The 27,253-nt window shown below is 33.5% G+C and overlaps 2 protein-coding genes across 14 annotated transcripts in view; one reads left to right on the forward strand and one right to left on the reverse strand.

Moving 5' to 3' along the window:
- The window catches only part of LOC143253674 (histone RNA hairpin-binding protein-like), a 41,301-nt gene extending 24,026 nt beyond the window's left edge, over nucleotides 1-17,275 (reverse strand). For 2 of the 12 annotated variants that reach the window (XR_013029765.1, XM_076507894.1), the window contains exons 1-4: nucleotides 17,039-17,244; nucleotides 16,575-16,727; nucleotides 5,922-6,017; nucleotides 999-1,130 (exon numbers count right to left, since the gene is read on the reverse strand). Coding sequence is in view for 10 of the 12 variants with exons in the window: in XM_076507894.1 (XP_076364009.1) it covers nucleotides 999-1,130; nucleotides 5,922-6,013 (224 nt within the window). In the remaining 2 variants the exon portion in view is untranslated. The other 10 variants (XR_013029764.1, XM_076507885.1, XM_076507891.1 and 7 more) reach the window with 8 other exon arrangements.
- Nucleotides 17,276-17,285: 10 nt separating this feature from the next.
- LOC143253672 (M-phase inducer phosphatase 2-like) overlaps nucleotides 17,286-27,253 on the forward strand; it is a 92,338-nt gene continuing 82,370 nt past the window's right edge. For both annotated transcript variants that reach the window (XM_076507878.1, XM_076507880.1), the window contains exon 1: nucleotides 17,286-17,587. The gene's annotated coding sequence lies outside the window, so the exon portion shown is untranslated. The remainder of the gene's footprint in view (nucleotides 17,588-27,253) is intronic.

A 27,253-nucleotide genomic window follows, 5' to 3' on the forward strand; every position in this document is an offset into this window, starting at 1 on the left:
AAAATGTTTGAAATGTTTTTTGGAAGTTTTGGGGATTACACAAAGAAAGTTTGAGATTTTTAAGATAAAGAAAAGTATTTTTAATTTTAGCATGATAATTACTTTGCACACAGACTATTCAAAACAAATACACAACATATTCATGGACAAATATTTATTTTATTAAAAATATTTCACTAAAAAATATGATTTTGTATGTTAAAGATATAATATTAACTGAAATACTACCAAATTTTGTGAAGATATAAATACTATATTGAAAGTAAGAAGTATTAAATATAAAAAGACTGTAAATGAGTACAAAGAGGTCATGTGATCAGTCATATATGCTGAGCCTATGTTGAGAGAGTTAATTAATTCTTTTATGTAAGTCATAAAATCCTTGTAAAATGTGCAGAAAAAATGTCTCTAGTGTAAGGGTCAGTGAAATACATACAGAAGTTGCAAATCAGCTATCAGCAATTTAAAATTAAAACTACAATACTGGGATTAGAAAGTACAATAACTGATTGTTACAGACTTTGAAATTAAAAATTTTGTGTGTCCTTGTACATGAAAAAAGTTTGTCAATCAAAGACAATTACTGCAAGATAAAAACTGAAAAAATATACAGGGTGTTCGGAAAGTCACTGTACAGTTTTGTAAGCAGCAATAACAGCATTCATTCAGTCTATTACAAGCCAGCAACTGATAGCGGTATTTAGAAACAAAATAAGAAGGATCCAAGCCTGTATTAATGCCAACGTGGGTCACTTTCAACATTGTTTATAATTGTCATTCATATTCACCTCCTGTATTCTATATTGAAACATGTCTGTTAATAAATATATAAGTGACTTTCCAAACACCCTGTAGAATAAAATAAATAGTTCGTTAAATCTGCTACAAGGGAAAAAGAAAATACACTTCAAGCAAGTAATCCCCATTAATTTTAACTTTTACTGTAGCTACAAAATAACTCAGCCTGAAAGACATTTAACATTACTTATTAAGAGTACCTTGCTGATGGGCTTGTCTCCACTTTTTGTTTTTCCTCTTCTTCTTCTACAAGAGTTGACCAGTCTTTTTCAAATTTCCAATTTTTCCAGTCAGTATTAAATAAGTCAAAGTAATGTAGATCTTCTTCATCACTAAAACAGAGAAATATATGTTATAGGTTTGTTTACATGCATCAACTCTGAAATATAAAATATGTGACACAAGGGTTTACATAAACTTTTACATATTATATGAGAAAACTACTACATCCTACTATTTGAATATTTTTGATATTACATTCTTGCACTTTAATTACATGAAAGAACTTCTTAGTTTGAATAAAACAGAAAACATTACAAATTTGTGTGCTCATTACATTTTTTTTGCTTTCTTAAAAAATCACTTGCTTATTACATAGCATCCAAAAGCTACTTCTTAACTGAAGTTGAAGATCAAGGAAAAATATGGTATTCCACAGCTTTTCATGCTCATCAATAACATACTAAACAGCAACTTATGCAAGATTCATCTCTGGTCTTAATCCTGAACTTTCTGCTGTCTAATCAACAATGCTTCATGAATAACACATTCCACTTAAAAAGGGAAACTTATTTACCAGTTGTAATTTCTAGCAAACAGCAGTCATGACTCTATAACTAAGAAATTCCAAGAGAAAAATATTCCACTTACTGATAAACTAATTTGAAAACTGTTTCACTTTGTTTCTGTAGTATTTTTTATTACAAAAATACAAGATGAAACAGAAAAAGTTAGTTCTTTAAGGAGCATTTTATTTTTTGCTGCAAAACAGAAGCGATTACAAAGTACTCAAACTATAAATTGTCAAAATACTTCACTTCCAAAGAGAGTGTAAGATTAACACAGACTGGATAATCTGTAGTTACTCTAAAAATTAATACAAATGTTACATAAGTAAGTAATTTTCCCAGTCAGTAGTTAATTTGTGACTTGCTGTATAAATATACTGGAAAATAAATCACATTTTTGTATAATTATTGAATCTGTCTTACAGTGATTCATGAAAAGCAAAAATGTAAACATTTCACACTCCAATAAATAGTTCAAGTCATTACACACCACGAAAAGAGTACCAAATGTGTTCATATTGCTGCTGAAATGCAAGTTGGCAAAATGCAAATTCAAACAACTGTTGCCTATAAAATCATGGAATTATGGGAAAATGGTTCTGAATTGAACATGAAAGTCACCAAAGTCTATAAAATAACAAATCAAGAACTTATAAAGCTTGCATTTGATTTTTTCTTTTGATATTAGAACTAAGGACATTCCTTAATTTGGAAAGTTGACCCAAGAAAAAAACTTTGGTGTTGTCAGTCAAACTTGGGCTATACAACCTCACCATTTCAAACAGGTAGTTGGGATGCTTCCAAAAATGATGCAACATTTAATCAGCTTGAAGTCATTTAATTGTTATATGGTTAGTGATCCTTTGAATAACGACATAATTTCAGATACAATTTTTTATCATGGCAGATAGGTCAGTCATATCTAAAAAGAACTATTGTAATACTTAATGAAAATTGCTACAAATTCAGGGCACAGCGTGTTTGAAATTTTTAGGTATTTTTTAATTCTAATAGCAATGCAATAAATTATTGAGCTCATAACATCAATTAAGTACCTAAATTTTTCACACAGACATATTTAATTTATCAATTATTCAATGTAACAACTTCTCTTAAACTTGAGTAAGCCTTACAATAACAGTTTAGGAGCACAGAAAAGCAGCTGATATTAACACTACTAAACATAAAACATACAATTGACAATTTGCATCATGAAGCAAAAGAAGATACATATTAAAAATATTGAACAGGTTAGCTTTTATTAAATAAACTACTTATTCTAGTATTGAAAATACCAACAAAATTGAATATTTAACTTGAAGCACATTTTAATGTTGGCAGACTAACTTATGAGAAGTGTTACACACAATGTACATTTCAGATCTTCCAATCTATCCACTTTTAATTTATTTTTATAAGATAAAATTATCACATTTTAAAGGTAGTGTTAAGTATTTAAATTATAAATTTTCATAGAGCATGTATATCTTCAGAAAATTTGGTAGACTTTTAGTAAAGATTACAAGCTTTTTGTTCATAAAAAATCTAATTTTTAATGAAATATTTTTATTAAAGATTTGTTTGTGAAAATAGAGTATGTTTCATTAAGAGTCTGAGTGCAAAGTGATTTCATGCTATGATCAAAAATTTATTATTTGTCCCAAAATTCTCAAATATTTGCGTAATCTCAAAAACCTCCTAAATACATTTTGAATGTTTGTTTTCAGTAAGACTTTATATTTTATGTTATTTTCTATACTCTAACTATGTGGGGTCTATCATTTAACCAACCTCGTAACCATCATTAAAAAAAACTACAGGAAATAAAAGAAAAATTATGCTTTTTTTCGAGCTAGAATGACAACATATTATAACAGGAAAATACAAAAGTTTGGTCTAAGTAGCTTAAGTCTCATAACACTATATATGAGCATGTATATTTATTATTTTTTATTATATTGACCTTTCAGTCAGGCTTACCTAGCATTAAAAAACTTGCACTGACGTGGTGCACGTGCAATCAAGTCACTGATCCAGTAATATAAAACTGACCTTTAGTCTTCCCAGTCTTGGCTGTAATTTAGTGGACTAGTATTTTGTAATATACAGTCACATTTCAATTATTATACAGCACATAATTTATATAGATTGTTACTCTTTAGAAATAAATTTTTAAACTTATTTTTCTTAAAATACAGAACAATAAATCAAGAAATTAAACAATTATCTTTTCTCACTATGACCTTTGTACTAGGTTGTTGCTGGACATACTCTGCTAAGCATTTTAAAATTTCATGCTTGGAGAATATCAAACAAATTGTTTTAAGGATTTATGTATACAGTTGAAAAACAAAAAATCATAAATAACAACACTTGATACCATGGAACTTAACTATAATTTTTTAAGTTTACTTACTAAGATTTATTTAGAATTTATAAAATATGAAACTTCAAGCAGACTAAAGACACAACCTACCTCATTCAAATCATGGATTGAAAGAACATGGAAGCTTTTTCAAAGATTAAAATGGCTAGGAAAACCACTCTGGAGACATTCTAAGTTGTTGATTGGCTATTCACATGATGTATTGAAGTAAATGTATTTAAGAGATCATTTCAATAGGAAAGAGTTGAACAGAGACACAGTGTTTGGTTCACTACACAAGTCATATCTCAGCAAAATAAAAAGATACGAGTTTCCTATTTTATACTGTAAATTGTCAATATTGGTAATTTGAGTTACTAATTTGTATGAAATTATAGACTTTGTATTTTGACATCACAAATATTTGATTTTAAAAACTGATGCATTTATCATACCATGTGACTCATTAAAATCTATATTTAGATGTGTTCATTTAATATTTACTTTTAAATTAAGAAATTCACTCATGTATAATATTAAAGTTTGAATTACAATCTACAATTTGATTCCAAACTTACTGACATAAATTCATAAAATAGTAATTGACCCTTGTTCTGTTATGAAAGGGTTAACAAGTGTTAATCACAATTATAGCTACCAAGCTTTATAGTATATCAACTGTAGTAAACCAACATATACTGTTTTTTGATGTTGCATTGGTTGCCTTTTATAAGCTTGAGAAGTGTTTCTATAAATTTCAGCTGTGGCAACAATAGTGGCAATTTAATTACACACATAGTACCTTTTTGACTCTTACACTCGAGCATCTACAACTTTAATGAACAGAAGGGAATTTTGCAATACACATTTAATAGTACAAGTTACATCAATTTTTAAATATATATTTAACTAAAACAAACATGAATATTAAAATAAATATTTAATAATAAATATGTTAGAAAATTCATAAGCTGAAGAATATATATATCAAAACATTACAAACATGGCATACTAGATTAAGACAAAAAAAAAAAAAGGCAAAAGGCAATATGTCCATCTGAAACATGAGTAGTTGTCTACAAAAATAAGGGTCTAAATTTTCACTAGTCTGCACTGGATTTTTCACAAACCCTGACTAAGAGCCAATATCAGACCATATACTCACCCTCACTGCATATAAGGAATTGTATGTCTCCTGAGTTAGCCCCCTTCCCCCCAACACTCTGGGAACACTAGCATTGGAAAATGATAAAAGGAGGAGCATCAGGTGATTCTGTGTCTGATATGTGTGTGCACGTATTAATATTTGAATTTTTTTTCCTCGTAAAACTAAATACTACAACAAAACAAGATCTAAAAATAAAATAACTCAAAAGAAAATGTTGAAATGTAGTACAAATGCTGTAGAGAAACCAGCAGTAAACACACAAAACCATCTTCATACTTTTTTACTGTTGAGAAAAAGTGAACAATAAAACCTAATGAGCTTATATACAGATCAAGTACAGAAGGCACAATGACATAGGTTAAGACAAGGTTAAAATCACTAGGTGGTGATAAAGCAGGGTATAAATACTAAAGCAAGTGAGGTAGAATGCATACCATTGCTTAGATGGGCAAAGAAGAGAATATCTTTCACTGGGAAAAAGAGTGAGAAGGCAATAAATGTGTTTTGGAAATTCACATACCTTTAAATTCTGAAAGAAGTATTTCTGTTTAACACATATAACCCCATATAAACATTAAAGTCTAGTGTATCTGAGTACTATCTCTTTAATAAGCAAATGTCTTTACTGGTATTTCAACTTAGAAGTATAATGTGTTCTGCAATGCTTTAGCAGTTATTTGCAGGTTTCCAACCATCATTTTATTATTATTCAATACACTTACAGATTATCTTTAGAAAGCAAATGTTGAAATATGTTCAGCTACAAAATACCTTAACATGCACAGAACTTATTTTAACTTACCTTAATGTCTGCTTATTTTCACTTTTTTCTTCCTTCTTGTGGTGATCGAAAGCTGAATCAGAACATTTCTCTGTTTTGATTTTTTTCTCCATAGGCCTACATATCAAATAAAAAAAAACGATGGAGGTAAAAGAAAGGTTAGAAATAAATAATACATATATGTGAAAAAGTACGTACAGGTGCATTTAGATATTCTATAATATTAATAATTATATACCATTAAATTATAAAAGCTTTACTTTTATTAGATAAGACAATTAACAATGTTCATACCTCATTCACAATTTATTTCAATAAATACATCTTGATTCATATTCTGCCACAGAAATACAATAAAAACTTACACATTTTATAATTCCTTAACTGTTTCAGCAATAATAAAAATACTTTACAAGCAGGAACACACTACTACATGTAGATTGCTTGGAAAACAATGTATTTTGAGAGGAAACAATATTTTTACAGTAAATTTATATTTAAACATAGCTTATATCAAATACAAACGTATAAAAGAATTACAAAAGGACTTTATAAAATACTTTAGAAGCAGGAACACACTATTACATGTAGATTGCTTGGAAAACAATGTCTTTTGAGAGGAAACAATATTTTTTACAGTAAATTTATATTTAAACATAGCTTATATCAAACACAAACCTATAAAAGAATTACAAAATGACCAAACTCTATAGCAGAGGTAGAAGACGGCAAAATTGTGGATTATATAACTGCTGTTGTAATTAATTCTAAAAATAAAATGTGTGGAATTAATAAAGACATTACTAATCTTGTAGTAAAACCACTAACTATTGGTGGGTTAAAGTGTACATCACAAACTCATGGACAGTTAGCATTCAAAATTTAATTGAGCTACTTTACTATCAAGGTATGCAAATAAACTTGGCATTAATATATCAAATTTTAATACACATTTCAATTTCTTACTTTTAATGAAAAATATTTGAACAAGTTCTTGCTTTCTCCTTATATGAAAACTGTAACATTTGTTCTCTTAAGTCTTATTTTCTCTAATTATTTACAGCCCCTCTCTGAAGTAATTTAATGCAAATTACTCATTATAATATAGATATTACTATGGAGGAATAAACTAGAAAGTTAAACCCAGTTGCCACCCCACCTATCACATCCTTCCTTTCACTATTTTATCATAATAATACATAGTTTTTATTTGTCCTGAAAATGCACACACATCTTACTATTTAAATATGCATGTGTGTGAACTTCATTTCAACAAATGTACACAAAAGGAAGGTGTAAATAAACTTTAGTATATATTTTGTACAACAACATACTATAAGTTTATCATAGTTTTTAAAAGAATCTAATATTAAATCATTGAATATTATTAGTATTCAACATCATAAAGTTTAGCCCTAACTAAAGCAAAAGAGCACACACAAGTTACAAGTTAGATTTCAATGTTTGTAGTTAGAATTATATTATTCAAGAAATACTGTATTTAATGTTGCAGTAAGGATACTTATTTGACTGCAAATGTTTTGTAGTTTTCTGCCAATAATTCTAATATTTTCAATAATTCATAACCACAGAGAAACAAAGATTTAAAATATCAAATAATGAATAATATTACACTGTTTACAACATGAGTACTCTCTATTTTATCTTCAGTTTGGAAGTTTCTCTTGCAGCATTTTAATTAAGAAGCTTATTTCAAGAATCTTAGGCCTTAGTTTAAAATCCAATTATATGACATTGCTTTGTGAGTATTATTATTCAGTGTTTTCAGGTGCATTATATAAATAAATAATTGTACTAGAACCATTATTATTTAAAAAAAAAGGGTAGGCTTAAATCTCAATGGTAACAAACATAAAAAGGTAGGTTAAAAGTAAATGATATATTTCTTATTTGTCATGCATATCTCAGTTGACTGTTATAAAAGCAACTAAAATGTAAAAATTAGAAAGTTACCAGGTTAGATCAACAAAAAGCAATAACAATTCTCCATGAGTTATGCTCCCAATTAGTCTGTGCATTACTTCATTTAATATTTAATATAGAAATTTTAGCCATGTATTTCCATTTGCTAAGTGTTTTAGAAGTATTATTACCTAGACATGGTTCAAAGAGCAATAAAACAATAAAAATAAGTAAAAACATGAGTAAACTATTAAGAGCCTTATGCTAGTTAGGATAAACCAATGTAGTTTCCTGTTACAATTTGCAGTCATGCTAGAAAAAAAAAGGGAAATTTAGATTTGTTTTAATGGTGGTTAGGAAGTCAGTCATATCAACTGAGTCCATACAGAACATATTTATTTAGAAGGTTTAACAGATTACACAAAGAAAATTGGAAAACTTTCAGATAAAGAAAATCATTTTTAATGTTAACATAAAAATTACTATGCACTTTAAATCCATATATTCACAAATTTTTAGTAAGAATATTTAATTTAAAAAAATTTGATTTTTACTATACAAAAGACATATTCTAAGTTCTAATGTTAACTGAAGGCTTGCTAAATTTCTTGAAGGTATATGTACCATATTAAAATATACACACTTATAATACAGAAACTCTGATGGCTTCAGGTTACAAAATCGAGTATTCACCAATCCTATATTGCATAGTTAATTAAAGTTATTAATGTAGAATCTTTACAAATGTTTTAACTGAAATGAAGGAAGATCAACAAACTGATTCATGATGACAAGAAACCCACTCAAAGTAAAAATGTATTCTCAAGATGGCTGGTATGGGCATGAAAAACCTGAAGATGATCTAAGAATGTTGAAATGTTGTTTTGTACTTTATTTTAATTAAGATTTTAATACCCATACCAGCCATCTTGAGAATACAACAAACTGATGTGGCATCTGTAAAATATGTTAAAATATACTGGAATAAAAACTAATAAACTTTTATGTATGTATAACATATAATATTAAGAGAGAGAGACTGAAGAAAAAAGCATAGGTTAAAAAATGATGTTTTTTACATTTTTTTTGTTGTACTTGTACATTTTCCTACACTAAAAATGTATTTCCAATAGATTCTTATTTCTGTTAACATAATTTTTTTACTACTTTCTATATGTGCGAATATTTGCTCCCTACTAGCCTGGATACTCTCATGTTTTCATGCAAGGTGGCTGTGTGAAAGTATGTAACAAATAGGAGCACAACACAACTACTAGTGCAGTTGACTTCTTCCATCCAGCTTAGCTCAACTTCACTTTGACAACGAGAAATGAAAAAGGAAAAATATATCTGAAGTGTGAGAATCTACTAGAAATATATTTCCAATATAGGAAAATGTTAAATTCCAATACAATACCTGCCTCTTTTTCACGTAACAGCTAGAATTCCACATCAACTTTGCAGAGGAAGCATAGTAATGTAACCAAGATAAGTTGTTTTCAAAAAGTGTCCAAAGGAAGCCATGCGGTGTGTGACTAAGGAATATTTGAAACATACCCATGGAAAACCATAGAACTTTACAGTGAGGTATGTTCTTTGCCCATGAACTTGATGCCTCACAATAAGAGTGCAATCACAGGAAGAATCCCATAAATTAAATGAACATGAACAAACCCCTGGTGGACTTTAACAGGAAGTACTATAAACCAACACCAACTGTATAATGATATGAATACACAGCTCAGACATGGAAACTGGGAGAAATCTTCCATTCCAATAAAACCCCATCAGTATGTGTGTATGTCCAACACAACCAATTCCAATAGCTCTGAGAAACCAACATCTTAATGATGTAGAAAGGCAAACAGCAAAAGGCCATCTCAACTTTTGTTCTAAACCAGGAAACACCAGGAATGAATCATCTCATTTGCAGTAGAAGGAGGGTACCTAGGCACATGTGAGGAATTATGTGGCTGGTCTAGCCCAACCAATGTTAGTACCCTTCAGAACCGAAACCAGGGTGACAGTAGAAAAGAGGATCCCTAGCTGGAGAGGTGAACTGCACTGTGGTGGAAATGATCCATTCCATAACCACACAGCACCAGAAAAGAATACTGTAGCAGTAGAAAAAAAAAAGAAAAGTGCCTATACACTATCTAAAGTGCTGTGCAAAAGTGTTAGGACAAAGTCAAAAATTAGATTTCAGGCTACTCTCAAAGAACAATGGAAGTAAATCACAGACAAAACATCAAAATGTTATTAATCTTCATATTTAGTAAAACAGAAACTCTATGGAAGTGCTTGAGTTCAGCAAACAGTGTTTTGGGTATTGTTGCAACATTAAATCAAAGTGTTCTTTGGAATTTTACTCCAAATGTGTCTAACACACACCCATAACATTTATTTGGAGTAACATTCGATTAGTCAAGTTTCTGATCTATCAATTCTCAGATCTGCTAAACTGACTTGATATTAGGGCTTTGTGGGGGCCATTATTACATTATTTGAATGACTCAAGCAGTTTCCTTCTTAGCTAAGTAATTTTTGCAGAGATTGTACGATTGTTTGGGATCATTAACGTCTTGGTAGTAGATAATATAAAAAATATACCATGGCAAATCATTATCTGATGGTACTTGTGCTGGTACATTATTTCATCAATTTTGCAAATATCTCATCTAAGCAGCCACCCACCCCCTCCCCAAACCATCACACTGCCTTCCCAATGCTCCACAGTAGGTGCTATGCTTTAAGTCTCTTTCACCTTTCTTCCGCCAGATATACAACCTACACTTTGAACAAAATATTTCAAACTTGGATTCACTGTTCATAACACCCTTTTACAATCTTCAACAGTCTCTTGACAATATTTAAAGATTCAATTAAATATTTTTAACTGTTACATGATAAATATTCCATTCTTGTTAAGCATTCTTGGTACTGTAGATCTGGACACTTTCCTGTCATTTGGTACATAGTCATTTATCTCTTGCATGACATCAGTAGCAGTCTTCCTTCTGTCCTGAAAACTGCATAAATAAAGATACTTAACATCAGTACAATTGAATTTAGGTGTTCTGCCTCTTCTTTTCCTATTCTGAAATTTACTTGTCTTAATTTCATGAGCCAGAGTGCACTTGACAGTATTTGGAAACAATTTCAAGTCTGCAGCAATTTGTCAGAAGGATCAGCCAGTATCAATTAAAGCTTTAATGCAAACTGTCTGCTCTACTGACAATTTTCTATGCTTTTTGGCCATGACATGACAGTAAAACTTACTATATAGTGTTAAGCACTGTTTTTATCAATGTTTATTTGTGGAGTTCTATTAAATTGATTTATTCTAGCATATACTGGTATCATTGCTAACTTCTTTCTAAATAGTTAAGACACTGCAAGACAGTTATTTCAGACCATAAATTCAATCAACATGTCCATTCAAGCAGAATTCCTAAGACATGCTCTTGGTATAACATATATGGGAATTCTAAAGAATGATAACTATTCTCATCGTAGCTCATTCACTTGTTAACTGGGTTCAGTAAAGCATTACCATAGTGTTGAAATTTTCATTCTGTAATAGAATGTAAGAATTAGTTCAATAAATTGGAAAGAATGATAAAATATTCTCTTGTCCTAACACTTTTACACAGTACTGTAATCTGCCATAACACCACTGCCCTGCTCTTAAATGATTGGAATTGAGTACACTCAGGAGGAAGCCTCCAAGGTCCACCACCCCAGCAACTAGAAATTGGTAAATCTAAAAGGTCTTCTGTACTATACTGGAAGAATAGGAGGGAAATGCAATACTGGAGACAGTGCAATGGGTGTGTTTGCAAAATTATAAACAGAAAAGCAGTCTCTTCCTGATATTACCAAACCAAAAAGTGGCAGGGATGAGTAGCAATCCCCTATTGCTTTACTACTGTTAGTGCAGAACAGTCAGTCCAGCATAAATGTATTTATGATGTAAAACATCAGGAGGAAAAACCTACAAGCTGTCTCACACAACAACCCATCTCAACACTGAGTGTTCTTGACCTGATTGCCTGTACCATATGATGCAAGTTTAACAATTATATCTTGATAGCAACACTTGCCATCAAATAGAATCCATATATGCAGGAAAGGACCCTGTAAAAAAGGACAGGAGAAAGGGAAGAATAATCCAGATGAATCAGCTGATGAATCTACCTTGGAAGAGTAATAGGAGAAATATTATGAAAGGAAAGAGTTCCAATAAACAAAACACAAATTGGAATGAGAATCATGGCAGGGAGCAGTGCAAGACACATAATAGCTGTGAGCCCAGGCCAGGCGTAAGAAGTGATCTAGATCATAACAAAAAATAAAGGCGAGAAATAGAAGGGAGGGAATTGAGAGTGATGACAGATTAGCCATCACATGCAGCCAGTTTTGGGCAGGAAAGATTACTCTAGATAGAAAATGACATAGGACTTGTGGTATGTGAGAGACATAAAAAAAAGTGCAAACTTAAATATCAACATCCATATGCTAAGAGGAAAAAGGTCTTTAAAGAAAGGTGATATAAGGAACAGGAAGAAATGGTGAGAGTATGGAGAATGACACTGTAGGACATGAAGGATAGCGATGGCAGAAAGAAAGAAACAAATCTGATGACTGTGGGTACACAACAAGATTCAACATATGGAAACAAAGAGATCTTGACCAAATGTCCTTTGCCAAGTGATGTATGAGACGTTCATGAAGTTGGTAGAATAGATAATAACAGACTAGTTCCACAGAGAAGGAAGGAATGAATCAAAGATTGATAAAAAGTGAAAAGTTCTAATATCCTGAAATCTTCTAAGTATCCAGATACACAACACAACCCTAAAGAGAAGAATCTGTGAAGACGTGCACCTCCAGACCAAGGAGGAGAAACAGGAGCATCCAGTGTGACATTGTTTCAGTGTAACCACCAGGTAAAGTGCATGTAGAAAGAAGGAGGGAGATGGTTCCAGATGAACTTCTATTAATCTTGTAAAATCAAATGAAGAGATTACGTATAAGTGTTATCAAGGGAATGAAGGCCCACAAACAATCCCACATCATATAAAGAGAAGTAACCTCTTGTGCATTTAGAGAAAAAAAGGAGGAAATTGTTTGAACCAGAAACTCCATAGATAGCAGGTAAAGAGAAAAAGGTTGGACCCAGCAGAGACAGGAATTGAAAAATACCAAGATGAACAAGATATTAAGTAGGAGAGGGGAAGGACTTATCCACCCTAACCAGTCAACCTACCCATGAAACTTCTCAAATAAGAAACTGAGTGTGAAGGAAAGAAGTAGCATGCAAAGCAGCTAAAAGCAGCCAGATGTCCATGCTAAGGTGATGAGAAAATGTGGAGGTAAGCATTTAAGACATCTAACTTTGTCATCTGTTAATAAGGACTCCTACATGTTAGTAAAGTGCAAAATCCTAGCTCAACCAGACCAGTATCTACCACATAGTCACTGGAACTGCTAGGGAGCTGAAGTGGTTGATGAAAAAAACTGTTGACCACAGAGACAAGCAAAACAGGAAAAGGTTGATATAAACAGGAATCCAATGAGAAAATGGAAGTTTGCAAATAAGCAGACTCAAATCTGGATTTTAATATGTCAGAAAGGCCCTCAAAAACAACTTGTCTTAAAAGCAGAGTCAATTATAATTCCTGTAATGAGGGTGGAGATAAAGGGACATGGGACAAAACAGCAACCCAACACCAGAGGAGCCATTTTTAGAGGGTAAGAGTTGAAGAGGACACTGTACCAGAATGGAAAGCATCAAGACACGAGTCTCTATTAAGAAGCCTTCAGAGAAATGACAAAGGGCCTTATACAAATAGTGATTGGAGAAAAAAAAACAAAGGGAGAAGGATAAGATGAGATACAGATATGAGGCTGGGAAAACACCACCACAGTATTGGAATCTGAACCCCATAAAGCCAAAAGATAATATAATTACTGTGAGTTCAACCTAATGTTGGATATTATGTACGAGTTCAAACATACTGATACTGACTTCAAAATGTAAGTGGTTCACAAACCCCTGGAATGAGCTCCAATGTCTTGAGAAGCAGAAGAACAAGATAGGAAGCCAAATGTGTCACACTTAGATGGAAGAAAGTAGCCAACTCCCAGCAAACCAAGACTGTAACATCTTCTGCAGATAACTGTGACCTAAAGCCATTGTAGATTATGTAAGGACAAACAGTAATAGTAGCAGTAGTGACATTAAACTCTCAATTCATTATAACTATGAGTACAAATAGGAAGAAAATCCATAATGGGTGCTTAAATAAAATTATTATATACACATAATATTAACAAGTATAAATGAAACAATAGAGAAGTGAAATATAACAAACTTGAAATATGAAAAAAAACAAGTTTTCACAAATGCAAGTAACTGGTAGAAATTCTATGAGTACATTTTGAACAAAAACACATTTCAACACAAGTGCCAAGTGAGAAGTGAAGAGAAGCTAACCTGGATAGAGGGAGTCAGTTGTGCTAGGAGTTGTTTCATACTCTTATTGGTGGTGAGTTATCAAATGTTTATTATCAAGCAGCTGCCTCACATGAAAATAAGCAGTATGTGAAAGTAGATGGGAGTATCAAGGTAGGTTAGTGACAGGCAAACATTTACTTATATAGAGGGCAGTACAAGTCAAATTGTTGTGTGAGTGGAGATAACATATTATATCAAACTTACCTAGGTGATTATGTATTAGGTTAATCAAAAACATAATTTCAATTTTAACTATAAAATGGCTAGCATAATCACATGCATATCTAAGAGCAAGGGGGCAAGTTCAGTAATTACGGTGCTCTCAAATTAAATGTTAATACCTATATTATGAGATGACTGGTCACAGTATATGAAGAACTCAGTATGCAAACCACACTATCACTATGATGTCTGGGAATATGTTCCCTTATCTGCATTTGAGCACAATTTATATGAAGTTTCCTGCATATATACATCTAAATTAAACTTGTTTTGCATAATATATTTTACTATAGTGTGTGTGTGTGTTTTATCATATGTGATGTTTTTGAAAGCAAAATGCTTCTTAGATTTTCTTGTTTGTTTCACTTATTATTAAAATTAATACATAAAACATTTGTATTGGTAGTAGAAAAACTAATACTGAACAAATCTATATTATGAGCTTCCAAAGACATATCACCTTATGTGATTTAAGTCTTAAACAGTATTTCCTTATACTTACTCATAGAGGTTATAATGGGCTATTTAAAATATTTTACAAGAATTTGATTGAAATCAACAACAGTTTATGAGCTTTCTCTATGGTGCAATTACATATACTCCTGATTGCCAGATACTGATAATGACTAGGTAAACCCACTAAACATAAATATGTTTCTGTCATTTTCAATAACGATGATAAACAACTTAAGATAAATATTTGTTTGTTTTACCCAATGCTTCTTTTTATGGCTTTTTCAAGGGTCTATGAATATCATAGGGTACAAAACTGATCTATCTTACATTACAGCAAGAGAAAACAACATAAAACTGCAATATAATGAAAAGGTTCATGAGAAACAGTACGAAATGTATTGTTGAAGGGGTAAGAGTTGCCAATCATAAAAGTAAATGCTAAAAAACTAAGTAATAGCAACAGTAATATGTGAGCCAGGCATTGTATCTGTTATTGGAAGGTCATTTGGATTGAATCAAAAGAGATAATTTAATATTTTTCTCAAGAAACTTGCCACAAAGTCAGTCTTATAGGACACTTTGACAACTGTCAAAAGTTAATCTAATCTGTCACTTAAGGTCTGTAACTATACATATAAAATGAACCTTTTTGAGGTTTTTTATGGTGACCATTATAAACTGAGATATATACTTAAACTTACATGATATACCTAATGACAATTTATAAAAGAAATGTTTCAAATCCCATGCATCTATTAGGCCTTTATACCTTTATAGATGTTATGATGAAAAAAGTGTTAATTTTTACACACCTTTTTAAAGATTTTAAATGACAGATTTGATTGACTTATGACAGCTTGTTTTACACATTCAGATGTCAAAGTATCCCATAGCTATAAAGTAGAAGCATAAGAATGACTTGAAATTCTACGATTTCAGTGTTCTGTAAGTATATAATACTGTTTACATTAAATTTAAACTAAAAGACATGCTGAAGACTTCGTTTGTTCTACAGAACTGATTTTAAACCTACTCTATGTTCTATAGATTTCAGTTTGTCCTATAATAGTATAAGACTAATGCCCTTAACCCATAAAATATAATATCCTTTAATTATCCTGTAAGATCCTATTCAATCCTTAAGGACCTAAGGATGCTTTATAAAATTTTATACAACTCCTGTAACATAAGACATTTTTGTAATGGTGATCCCTAGGTTAAAGAACTTCAGCAATTTAAGAATCTTTTACCTGTACAACTAAAACCATGTACGCACAAAAATTATAACACATGCGTAAGTAATATTCTGTTTCTCTATACCGATACATTACTTAAGATATTTTAAACTTAAAATAAAAGTGCAATATTGCTCTTATTGCAGTCAATATAATCTTGACCCACAATACTAAATAACTGGTAACCAGTAAACAAAAATGCTTAATTCTGAAATTGTAATACAAGTTACTTATACTAAATATTATTTTACACTTTACAATAAATATTAAACGTTTACACATTTTAGTAATTCTTATTAATTTTTAACGATAACATACCTTTGATACGTCAATCCGTCGCTTTTTCTCCCACTTTTCGAATAACCGAGTTTGTTAATATTTTCTTTTGTTCGGGGTATTTTGCGCTGCTTCTTCCGTTTTAGCTTTTACAATAACCTAGATTATTACGTCTGAAGTACAGCCAAATTGTGACTAACAATGAGAAAATAATCTTAATCGATCACTCAAAATAATATTACATTACATGCTTCAAAACGTTCATTTACTTATCAAATTTCGATAATAATAATATACTGTTATAATAACATTAATGCTACAATTGGTCAGATCAGAGCAGTATTTTGTAATTAAGTTAATACTGGTTACGATGCTACTTTAGTCATTAAATTGATATTGCTATGTTTAGTGAATTACAAGTATAATAAAACCACATCTAAGGTAATAAATATTATTCAAATAAAACAAACTATTATAGTACAACTATAATTAAGATACCACCGTACCAAAACTTCGAAGTTAACATGTAAAATACGGATGTTTCGCGCCAAAAAATGTATATAAGCGTTACCTTTCTAATCTCAAACTTTTTTAATTACTTAGGAATACAATTATTGAAATTACTTGCTTCACAAAACGTTTTTTCATACATTTTAAAGGATATAAAGGTCATATAAACGTATTATATTCTGAAAAAAAATATAAATCTTATATATTTGTGACGTCACACTAGAAGCGGACAGTTTCAAAACATTTGAGGATTGGGTCAGATGTTGCTGCCGTTAGGTTAAAGTGAACGATGTGAAGTTTGCAATAAATGACAAATATCTAATCTCTGGATTTTTTTAAAGTAACAGACAACCGATTTGGACAGGAGTGAGCAAGTGTTTCCGCACAAGTACGTTTGTCACACTCAGTATCATCACATCGGACACAGATAATCACTTCAATGAAAAAGACTGTTTAAGTAATTTCTTAGCGTTTCTTGAGTGAGGCGTGCCCAAATAAATCGTGTGTGACCACATGAGAACATCGTTTTGTACTGCATTTTGCAGGTATTGTTTTTGTTTTCGTTGGCTCAAATATTATTCAGGTGTACACAACAGTACTTTTATTTTTCATCAAATTTTAAAGTGTAAAGCACTAGGCCATATGTATTAAACATTTTATATCATATGGACTTAAGTCATTATAAGTTGAATACGATATAATTATAAATCATAAATGATAAAATCGTGTATTTATGGCTATATAAAAATTTACCTTTTAAACTATATAGTATACACTGAAAACGTAACTCCAACAAATAACTAGTTTAAAATGTATCAAAATATTGTATGATCATAGATCTGTATTAATATGCATATAAGAATTACACTTAATTTAAAAACGGATGTTTTCATGATAGCATTAGGATTTTGTGCTATTGCAATTGTATTAACAGTTTGCATTTGAGGGGTTTACACTGCACAACAATTTTTTTTGAAAAGTTTTGTTTCCGGAAAAGCTTTTGCTGATTGTGACAGGTACCTGGTGGGAATACACAAATATCGTTTTGGTTTTGCTTCATCACGTAGGAACTCCGAAAAATAGACAACTGTTTACCGGCAATAACGTATTTAATTGCGTTTATGTTTCTAATACGCTATTAAGTTCAACATAATTAAAAGTGTTTTGCTCATGATTTTCGTTTGTATTCAATGTCCGGTGCATCACGTTGCAGTGTCCAACAGTAGTCAGCAAGTATTGACGGATTCCAGTTGCCTTGATATCGTTTTTCCATTGTAGCAGTGTCATGGTGAAACCTTTCACCGTGTTCGTTACTGACAGCACTGAAATTTGCGGAGAAGAAGCCCATGTGTGAATGGAGAAAATGAATCTTGAATGACATGTTGCACTTCATTGTTTTGTATGCTTTGAGAAGTTTGTCTACCAGCTTAATGTAATGTGGGGCTCTGTAATTGTCAAGAAAATTGTCAACAACGTCTTTGAAGGCTTTTCATGCAATCTTTTCCGGCCCAACTAACAGATCTTCGAACCGCTTGTAACTCATAACATGTCTGATCTGAGGGCCAACAAAAATACCCTCTTTGATCTCAGCCTCAGTTATTCTTGGGAACATCTGTCTTAAATAATGAAAACCTTTGCCTTTTTTGTTCACTGCTTTCACAAAATTCTTCATAAGTCCCAATTTTATCTGAAGAGGAGGCAAAACAATATTCGCGAGGTCGACAAGCGGTTCATGCACCACATTTTTCTGTTCTGGAACTAACTTTTTACGTAGTGGCCAGCTCTGTCTAGAATAATGTGACTCTTTGGAATGACTGTCCCATTCACAGATGAAACAACAGGAATTTGTATAGCCAAGCTGCAATCCCAGTAACAGAGCAACGACTTTCAGATCTCAACAGATATTCCAGTTGTACTTGCTGTACTTTATGTGCTTCAGCAACATTTCCATGTTCTCGTAGGTTTCTTTCATGTGTGCTGCATAGCCAACAGGTATTGAAGGGTGAACATTGTCATTGTGTAACAGAACAGCTTTGAGGCTTAACATTGATGAATCAATAAAGAGATGCCACTCTTGCGGGTCATGGTCACAACCCAAAGCAGAGAACAATACTTTGATGTCGGCATAGAAACAGAGACTGTCAACTTGTGCAAAGAATTTGGTTATATCATCTTGGCAGCTTTAAAAAACAGAAATTTTTGTACCTGGTGACAGCAAACACCATTCCTGCAGTCTCAAACCCAGCAATTTGGCTTTTGCTTTTGACAGACCCAAGTCTCTGACCAGATTGTTTAATTCTGACTGTGTTATGAGATGTGGATTGCCTGAGGAGCACAGTTCAAAATCTGGATCACTGTCACTGCCAGTTCCCTGCATTACAGTTTCTTCATCTGGTTCGTCTAAGGTCCATTCCTTAGGTGGTTTCTGAATTGGAAGACTGTCATCATGTGGCATGGGTCTCATTGTTGAAGGCAGATTAGGAAATTCAATTGACTTGTTGTTTTTGGCAGAGAAACCAGACACATTAGTCAAACAGGAGTAACAGTCTGTCATATGGTCTTTCTGTTCTCGCCATATCATTGGGACACCAAAGGGCATTGACTTTTGAGTGCCTCTGAGCCAAGTTCTTAGACAGACAGCACATGTCACACAACAAATGTGAAGCACTCATTCCTGGTATTGATCACCAATTTTACAGCCAAAGTACAGATGATATGCTTTCTTCACAAGACCAGTCATTGAGCATCTCTGATGAACAAGCATATACTCGCCACAAATATAGCAGAATGTATCGTGGATGTTACGACATTGACGAGACATATTGACCAACACCAGTCGTCCTGTAAAATGTCTATAGCATTTTAGTTACTTGCTACAGTGCTACTGAGGCAATGCTATATTCTGAAACAATACTACACACTATAAGGTCTATATTAATCTAATGAGCAGCATCTGTGTATACAAACCACTTTTATAGCCTGCTCGGGCTGCAAACTTCCACAGAACAGCTTCCAACCTGGCCTGATTTCATGCTTGGGCATACCCAGACTGCAAAAAACATTGTTCATACATCTCTTACAGAAACGAAAATTTTTGGACACAAATATAAGATAAAACATAACAAAATTAAAGATTTTGATGAAATGGTACATGATGGGCAAATTTGGATGTGATTTTTGTGTCAGTAGCCAAAAATCTATAAGGAACATCCAACAGTGTTCAAGAAGCAAAAACTATGTTGTGCAGTGTTATCAGCAAGTTAAGTCCTTGTAAAACTAAAGTTTGATGGTGAACTCAAGCTAAGTGTATTGCTAATTATTTATCATTTATTCACATTGATTTAAATTTGTGAAACTAAGAAATAACACTGAATTATAGCTGGTAAAGAAATAACCAGCAAATTGGTTAAATTTGCAAGTAATATTAAAGTAATGGTATTTCAAATTGTAATAAAGAGGCAGAAGTTATACTGAAAGATGTGGATCATTTGGTGAGCAGATGTAGTTTAATATTAATAAAATAGGTGATGCAGTATGATTGCCACAACATTAATTAATCTTATAATCTTTTTGGTGAAGCTCTTGATGAATTTTATAAGGAAAAGATCTAGATTGTTGTCCTTTTTACTTTTGTATGTCTCTTCCAAGTGTAATATTCAGTCTGCAGTTTCTCATGTTTGTGGTATTCACTAAAGTCTTTCAACATAGATGTCTTTATCTTCACTCCTTCTTGATTTTAGAAAACTCTGGCCATTTTGGATTCAGATGTGAAAATATGAACAGTACAAGAATGCACAAGACTCTTTATAAGAAAATTTGCTGGACTGTGTCCATTTTATAAATGTGTTGCTCGGTATGTTTTAAATTTAAAAATAAATGTCAGTCTCCAATAAACTTTTTATAGTTTGATTGGATGATGTCAAATCACTTTTGCTTGATCGTAATTTTACGTGATAATCATACTCAAAGAAAGAAGCTGTCTGCCAATAGGTGGCAACACTTCTTGTACACAATAAACATCATAAGCACTATTGTTAAAACAAAACTCATTCCTTTTTTTTGGCACTGCTTTGTTCAGACTTGTTTTTTTAATAATTAAAAAAATTCCTGAGTTCATTATTTTAAACTTTTGTTATTATTTTTAGTATAATCTTTCTTACAATTATTTTCTTGATTATGGAAAATAAGGATACCAAATTTTAAACATTTTTAGTTAGAACTTTCATTTGAGTAATACTGAATTTGATTTTATCCTTTCAACTTAATTTGTACTTTTAGGACATCTGTTGCAGTGTATATGCAATAGCTTCTTTGATAGTGTAATTTTCTGTTGTTTTATTGTCCAGTTTCATGCTCTTCCATTTGGTATAGTGTTGGTCTCTTAGGTCCTTAACTACATTGTCAGGGCTTTCATCTGCCATTCATATGGACTAGAACTGTGATTCCATTTCTGTATGGAGAATTGACTTCTCATGTCCCACTCCCAAGAAGTCTTCTCTTCATACCTCCCTTTTTCTGAAGGAAGTTGTTCATTGTAGGTGGCTTTTTGAATCATTGTTTGTTCCCATCCAATATCTTGTTCACCTGGAAGTTTTCCACTTCTTTCTCAGTCATGATCAACACTTCATCCATCCATCTGCAAACTCTGGAACTACTGGTCATCAAGGTTTGCACCATTTCTGCTTATTTTAAACAAAAGGTTCTGTCACTTTTGGGGACCATGACTTCACTGGAATCACTTATTATATTGTGTTGCATTCATATGTACCTCCTCAATAGTTCTGGCTTATCCACTAAAACCACTTATGGGATCCATTGACATCAGTGGTTTGCCTGTTTCTTTCTCTTTGTGAGGGTCAATCTTGATATCTGGACCAATCAAATACCACTGCAGATGTTATATTACTTCTATCCAAACTAAATCTATGTCTATTCACCAATGCTTTCCATTCTAATTAGAATGACAATATCACATCAGGCACACAGACCCAGTATGAGTGCTTTCTCCATATGAATCAGTGCACTAAAACCAATGATGGTCTGTTAAGCATGTTCCTCTTACTCTTTTTGGTGGAACATTTAGTTATGATCCATTCTGAAAACTCCACAGTTATTTCCTGTTTCAACTGCCAAGGGTATCTCTGATCCAGGATGCTTTGCTTTCAGATCTTGGACTTTATGTAATTGCCTGCTAGGTGCTATAAGCATAGTTAAAGTCCACCTCCTTTGGCTAGACTTTGTTCTGCCCATAGACCCCCTTAGTGTGGATCTCTATACATGGTGAGGGGACTTCCCAGGGAAGGTACTGTTCTTTGACTTTACCTCCTCTAGAATCTAAACATCCACCCACGTGTTTGCCATGCGTGGCGACCCATGAAGGGGAGGAGAGGATCCTCGTAGTTGAGGGGTCCAACCCTAACACACCACTTTGGCCTTGAACTCCTCTAAACTGGTGGCCTTGGGGTGGCCCCCTTTGGGTCAGTTGGCTGGTCCACTTGGGCTAGGGTTAACTAACTATCAATATTGGATGTTCTCAACAGGTGTTGTGGACATTGTATCTGATGTTGGTGCCTGGGTATATTGCACCCAAAACCTTGGCATTGCTGCAGTGTCCTTGTTTGACACTGTTGTGCATCACTTCGTAGGGCTTCATGATGGGTGGGGTCAGGGGGCATCAAAATATTCCTTTTCTATTACGGATCCTCCAAATAAAAACTTAAATAAAGTAGTCAGTAAAGAAACTTCAATCTGGTGAAATATTGGTGGAAACATCCTCATCTCAACACAGTGAACTCCTTGCATTCAAAGGCAATTGGGGATATGCTTATTGAGGTTACACCTTCAAATTCATCACAAGGAGTTATTGTTAAGAGGGATTTGAAGAACATTTCCAAGTCAGAGATTCTCACTGGTTTTCCACCCAAGAAGTTTCTGCAGTGACAGACTTGCTAGCTAACCCAAGTCATTCAGGAAGTTGCACTCTGGGGACATTTTAATGGAAACATCTATTAAGGATATACCCATTCAGGTTGCACTCCATGCTAATTTGAATTATTTCCCAGGAGTGATCCTCGAGAGGGATTTGAAGAATATTCCCAAATCAGATAATCTTGTTTCCCCAGCCAAAGTGTTTCTGCTGTTTGCCGTATCTCCACTTGTAAGGATGGAATTACAATCCTGACATATGTAGTAATTTTGACATTTATATTGCCAAATCCACCTGCCTCTGTCAAGGCAGGTTATCTGAACTGTAAGGTGAGGCCATACATTCCTAACCCTCTCAGATGTTTCAAGTGTCAGTGGTTTGGATATTCAAAGTCATCTTGTTATGGTTCTTTGACATGATCTTGTTATGATAACAACAAATAAGTGTCAAATGCATCCTCACTTCATCAATTATGATGGTTCACACCACTCTTACAACTGATCTTACCCTAAGTGGGTTGAGGAGAAGGAAGCACAACATTTATGTACTGCACATAATATTTCTTAACCTGAGTCTTAAATGTTGTTGTCCCCAACACCATCTTGGATATATGCTGCTGCACTACATTCCTTTGACACAGTGGGAGTGCAGACAGATATTTCCATGCTTCCAACAAAGTCATTCTCAAACAATGTGAAAAGTCTTTTGCCCTCTGGATAAGTGAGTTGACAAGTCAACATCTACTCCCATCTCTGTCCCCACCATTCCTTCCTATGACTGCCCAGGTCCACTTCTTTTGGTTCCAGCTTCTGGCATCTGTTCAGGTCTACCTTCTTTGGCCCCAAGATGTGGAATAATTATTCGTTCATGCCTTCTCTTGCTGGAATCTACATCTACTAAAGAAAAAATGGCCTGGTCATAAACCAAATAGTTCTTCACCCATTTCTTCTCCACCTCAGAAAAAATGGCCACTTTGATACAGTGGAACCGTCGAGGTTTCCATCCTAATTTGGATGAGATAAAGGCCATGATTGATTTCTGTCATCCTGTTTATCCTTTCTTACAGGAAACACTTCTGAAATATGCCAAGACAGTCACCTTTCTGTAGTTTTTTATACCAGAATGACGGGTTGTCTGATGAATGAGTGCATGGAAGGGTGGCACTGCTAGTTGACCAGCATGCACCCACTCTTTCTTTGCCACTCGATACACCTTTGGAGGCAGTTGTTATTCGTGTTTTCTTGGGTAGTTTTATCACTCTTTGTTCTTTGTATCTGTCTCCTGGAAAGACCTATGATCTTTCAAACCTTGATGCTCTCGTTGAACAGTTCCTATATCCTTTTTTAATCCTGGAGGACTTTAATAGACACAGCCCCCTCTGGGGCAGTGCTGATGGAAGGGATCAAGCCATGGAGGGAACACATGCTCTCATATAATAACCTTTATCTCTTCAATAAAGGTTCTTATACTTATTTTCATGTACCTAGTTAGTATTTTATTGCCATTAATCTACCTATCAACTCTCCTTCACTCTTCTCTTGCTTTTATTGGGGGGTTGACAAAGATCCATGGGTAAGTGACCATTTTGAGGAAAATTGGCATTTGTCAATGCCACTTAACCTGTGTGTCTTGGTGGAAGTTGAAACAAGTAAACTAGACTTCTTTCACCATGCTCACAGAAATTGATCCTGCTGTCATCTATCTGCCATAGCTATACAACTGCATAGTAGCAGTTACTGACTGTATCTTCCAGGCAGGTGCTCAATCTATTCTTAAGACATCAACACATTTTCCATGGTATCGTCATTCATGGTGGAGCCCTGCCTGCCAAGAAGCATGGAAGGCCCAGAAATGGGCCTGGGATATGTTCCGATGGTATCCCTCTCTTTCTAATTGCATCATTTATCAGCAGGCCCATGCCTGTGCTCTGCAGGGCAAGCATCAAAGCCAAAGGGAATCTTGGATTAAGTTCACAACTAGCATCTCTTCTACCACCAGTTCCACAATCATCTGAGACTAGATTTAGAAGGCCAATGGGAGGTATGCCCCACATTCCCTTTCCATCTTGCTCTCCAGTGGTCAGGAAGCAATTGCTGTACAGAATATTGCCAGTATTTTCATTAAGAGCTTTTTTTCATGCATCCAGCACTTTTGTTTCTTCCATCTTCATGGCCATATTAATCTTGGATGGAGCAATTGCCAATTGCCCTTATGACTGTAATTACCTCTTTTCCCTGGTGGACCTCAAACTTGTTCTTCTATTCATGTCCAGTTTTTCTCAATACCTCCCCTCATTGGTATTCATGAGAACGAGCTCACTGACATCACAGTTAAGTCCATCTGCCCTGGTGCCACCACAGCCATGCCTATCTTGTATATAGACTGCAGTACTGTACAGAAGGCTCAGCTGCCCACCAGTTGGCATTCAACTTGCAGTGACTGATCCAGCAATATGTGGCCTTTGTAACACTCAATTCATAATAGCCCACATTTTACTTTCATGACATCATTACAATCATGGATTGTGGCACCATTTTCAACATGTCTTCTTTGGGTTTACCCTTGACATTGGACGTTACTCAATTTGCTTGTGTTTTTAATTTTTTACAAGCTATTGACTTATTTAATTTTGTTTAAATCTTTTATCTGAATTTTTGGCACTGTTTGTTTTATTTCAATTTATTTTTGTATTTTGAAAGTTTTATTTTTACATTTTTTACTGGTTGTTTGACATAGGTAGCCTAATTTCTTTGCATCATAATGGTTAAACATCCAAGCAACTTAATGTTTACCTGTAACTGTATGAGAAATGATGTGCATACCATTACTGTTTCCCATATTTTTTCATCATTCTTCTATTTTTCATTATTGTGATCATGCTTTTTATGTTTACTTCTATTTCCTCTCCTTCTACTTCTCAGTCTTATTTTCATAATGATGAAGATGATTTACTTAGTCCTATCTGTGAGGTATATTGTTATTTGGTCCATACTGCTCCTTTCCATGGTTCATACTCTCATCTATTTATTCTTTGGAATTCCTCATCTCCCCAAGATATGTCTCCCATTACTTTCACTGGATGGCTATAGCAGTACTCCATATAGTTTCTGTTTTTTGGATATAGATTCACATCAACTTTTTAGGTCTCCTCTCACCAGTTCTGACACCTTTCTCTTTCTCTCTAGTTGCTCATTTCTGTCATCATTAGGAGTTTCAGCAGGCTCACATGTTGACTACTTCACATACTTTTGCCATACATTGTTCTTCATCATGCTGTCTCATCTTCTTGGCAATGTTGGTTTCATCCAATCATAATTTTCCATACTTCTTTCCAGCTTGGAATGGGTAAGTTCTTTTTATCTATATCTTAACTTAGCAGTGGCCCATTTCTATGTTGCTGATTACCAGTTGGCCTGGTGTTAGTTGTGTACTGGGTCTGCACATGTGTTCTCTACCTAGGTTAACAGAACACATGTTATTTTGGCCTCTGTTTTCTGTTATCAAGGTGAAAATGGCTAGGACTCACCTACTGTTATGGACTATAAAACACATACCTATGCTATCTGGTGGTTTTCAGCTAAATTTGACCCATCATTTATGGTCTGATCATCTTAACTGTACTACACCATGAAGAATATCCATTTCCTCTATTGAACTTTCTTCCTTTTCTGCCTAACTTGGCAATATGTATCTTGTCTCGAACAAAGAGTGTAGCCTAGTACAGTGGGGATATGGTCTCCCATGGATGTGCCCCTGTACTTTCATGGTATATGGTATTTCACTTCATGTGTTTTCTTTTGGTTCCTTCCAATCCCTTCATCATTTCAATGTGGAATTCCAGCTAGTATGTGAGATTAGGTGAGGTATATTTTTTGAAAGTTAACATTTTCCAACACTGAAAATGTATTTCCAATAGAATTCTTCACACCTCCCACCTGTTCTCCACACTGCTGGTGCACCTTTTCTTGTGCTAGGATGTTGTGTTGCACTCATTTTGGTGGAGGGTTATTGCATGCTCATTTGCATGCAACAAAGAAGCTACACTCTGTGTAAACACGTGATATGTGAGAGCCTCAAGGCTAGTGATTAGCAAAAATTATTAATATAGAGGGCAGCACAAATTGAGGAGTGGTGATAACTATCATTGTTGGAAATTGTTTACTTCAAGCATATATTGGATAGTATTTAGATGCAAAGTATATATATATATATATTAGATTTTGTGCTTAACTTGAACCTGTCCACTTTTCTATTTACAAGAAACAAATGTTTTAATTAAATTTTA

This window comes from Tachypleus tridentatus, chromosome 6 (assembly GCF_004210375.1).
Source record: "Tachypleus tridentatus isolate NWPU-2018 chromosome 6, ASM421037v1, whole genome shotgun sequence".
Lineage (NCBI taxonomy): Eukaryota > Metazoa > Arthropoda > Merostomata > Xiphosura > Limulidae > Tachypleus > Tachypleus tridentatus.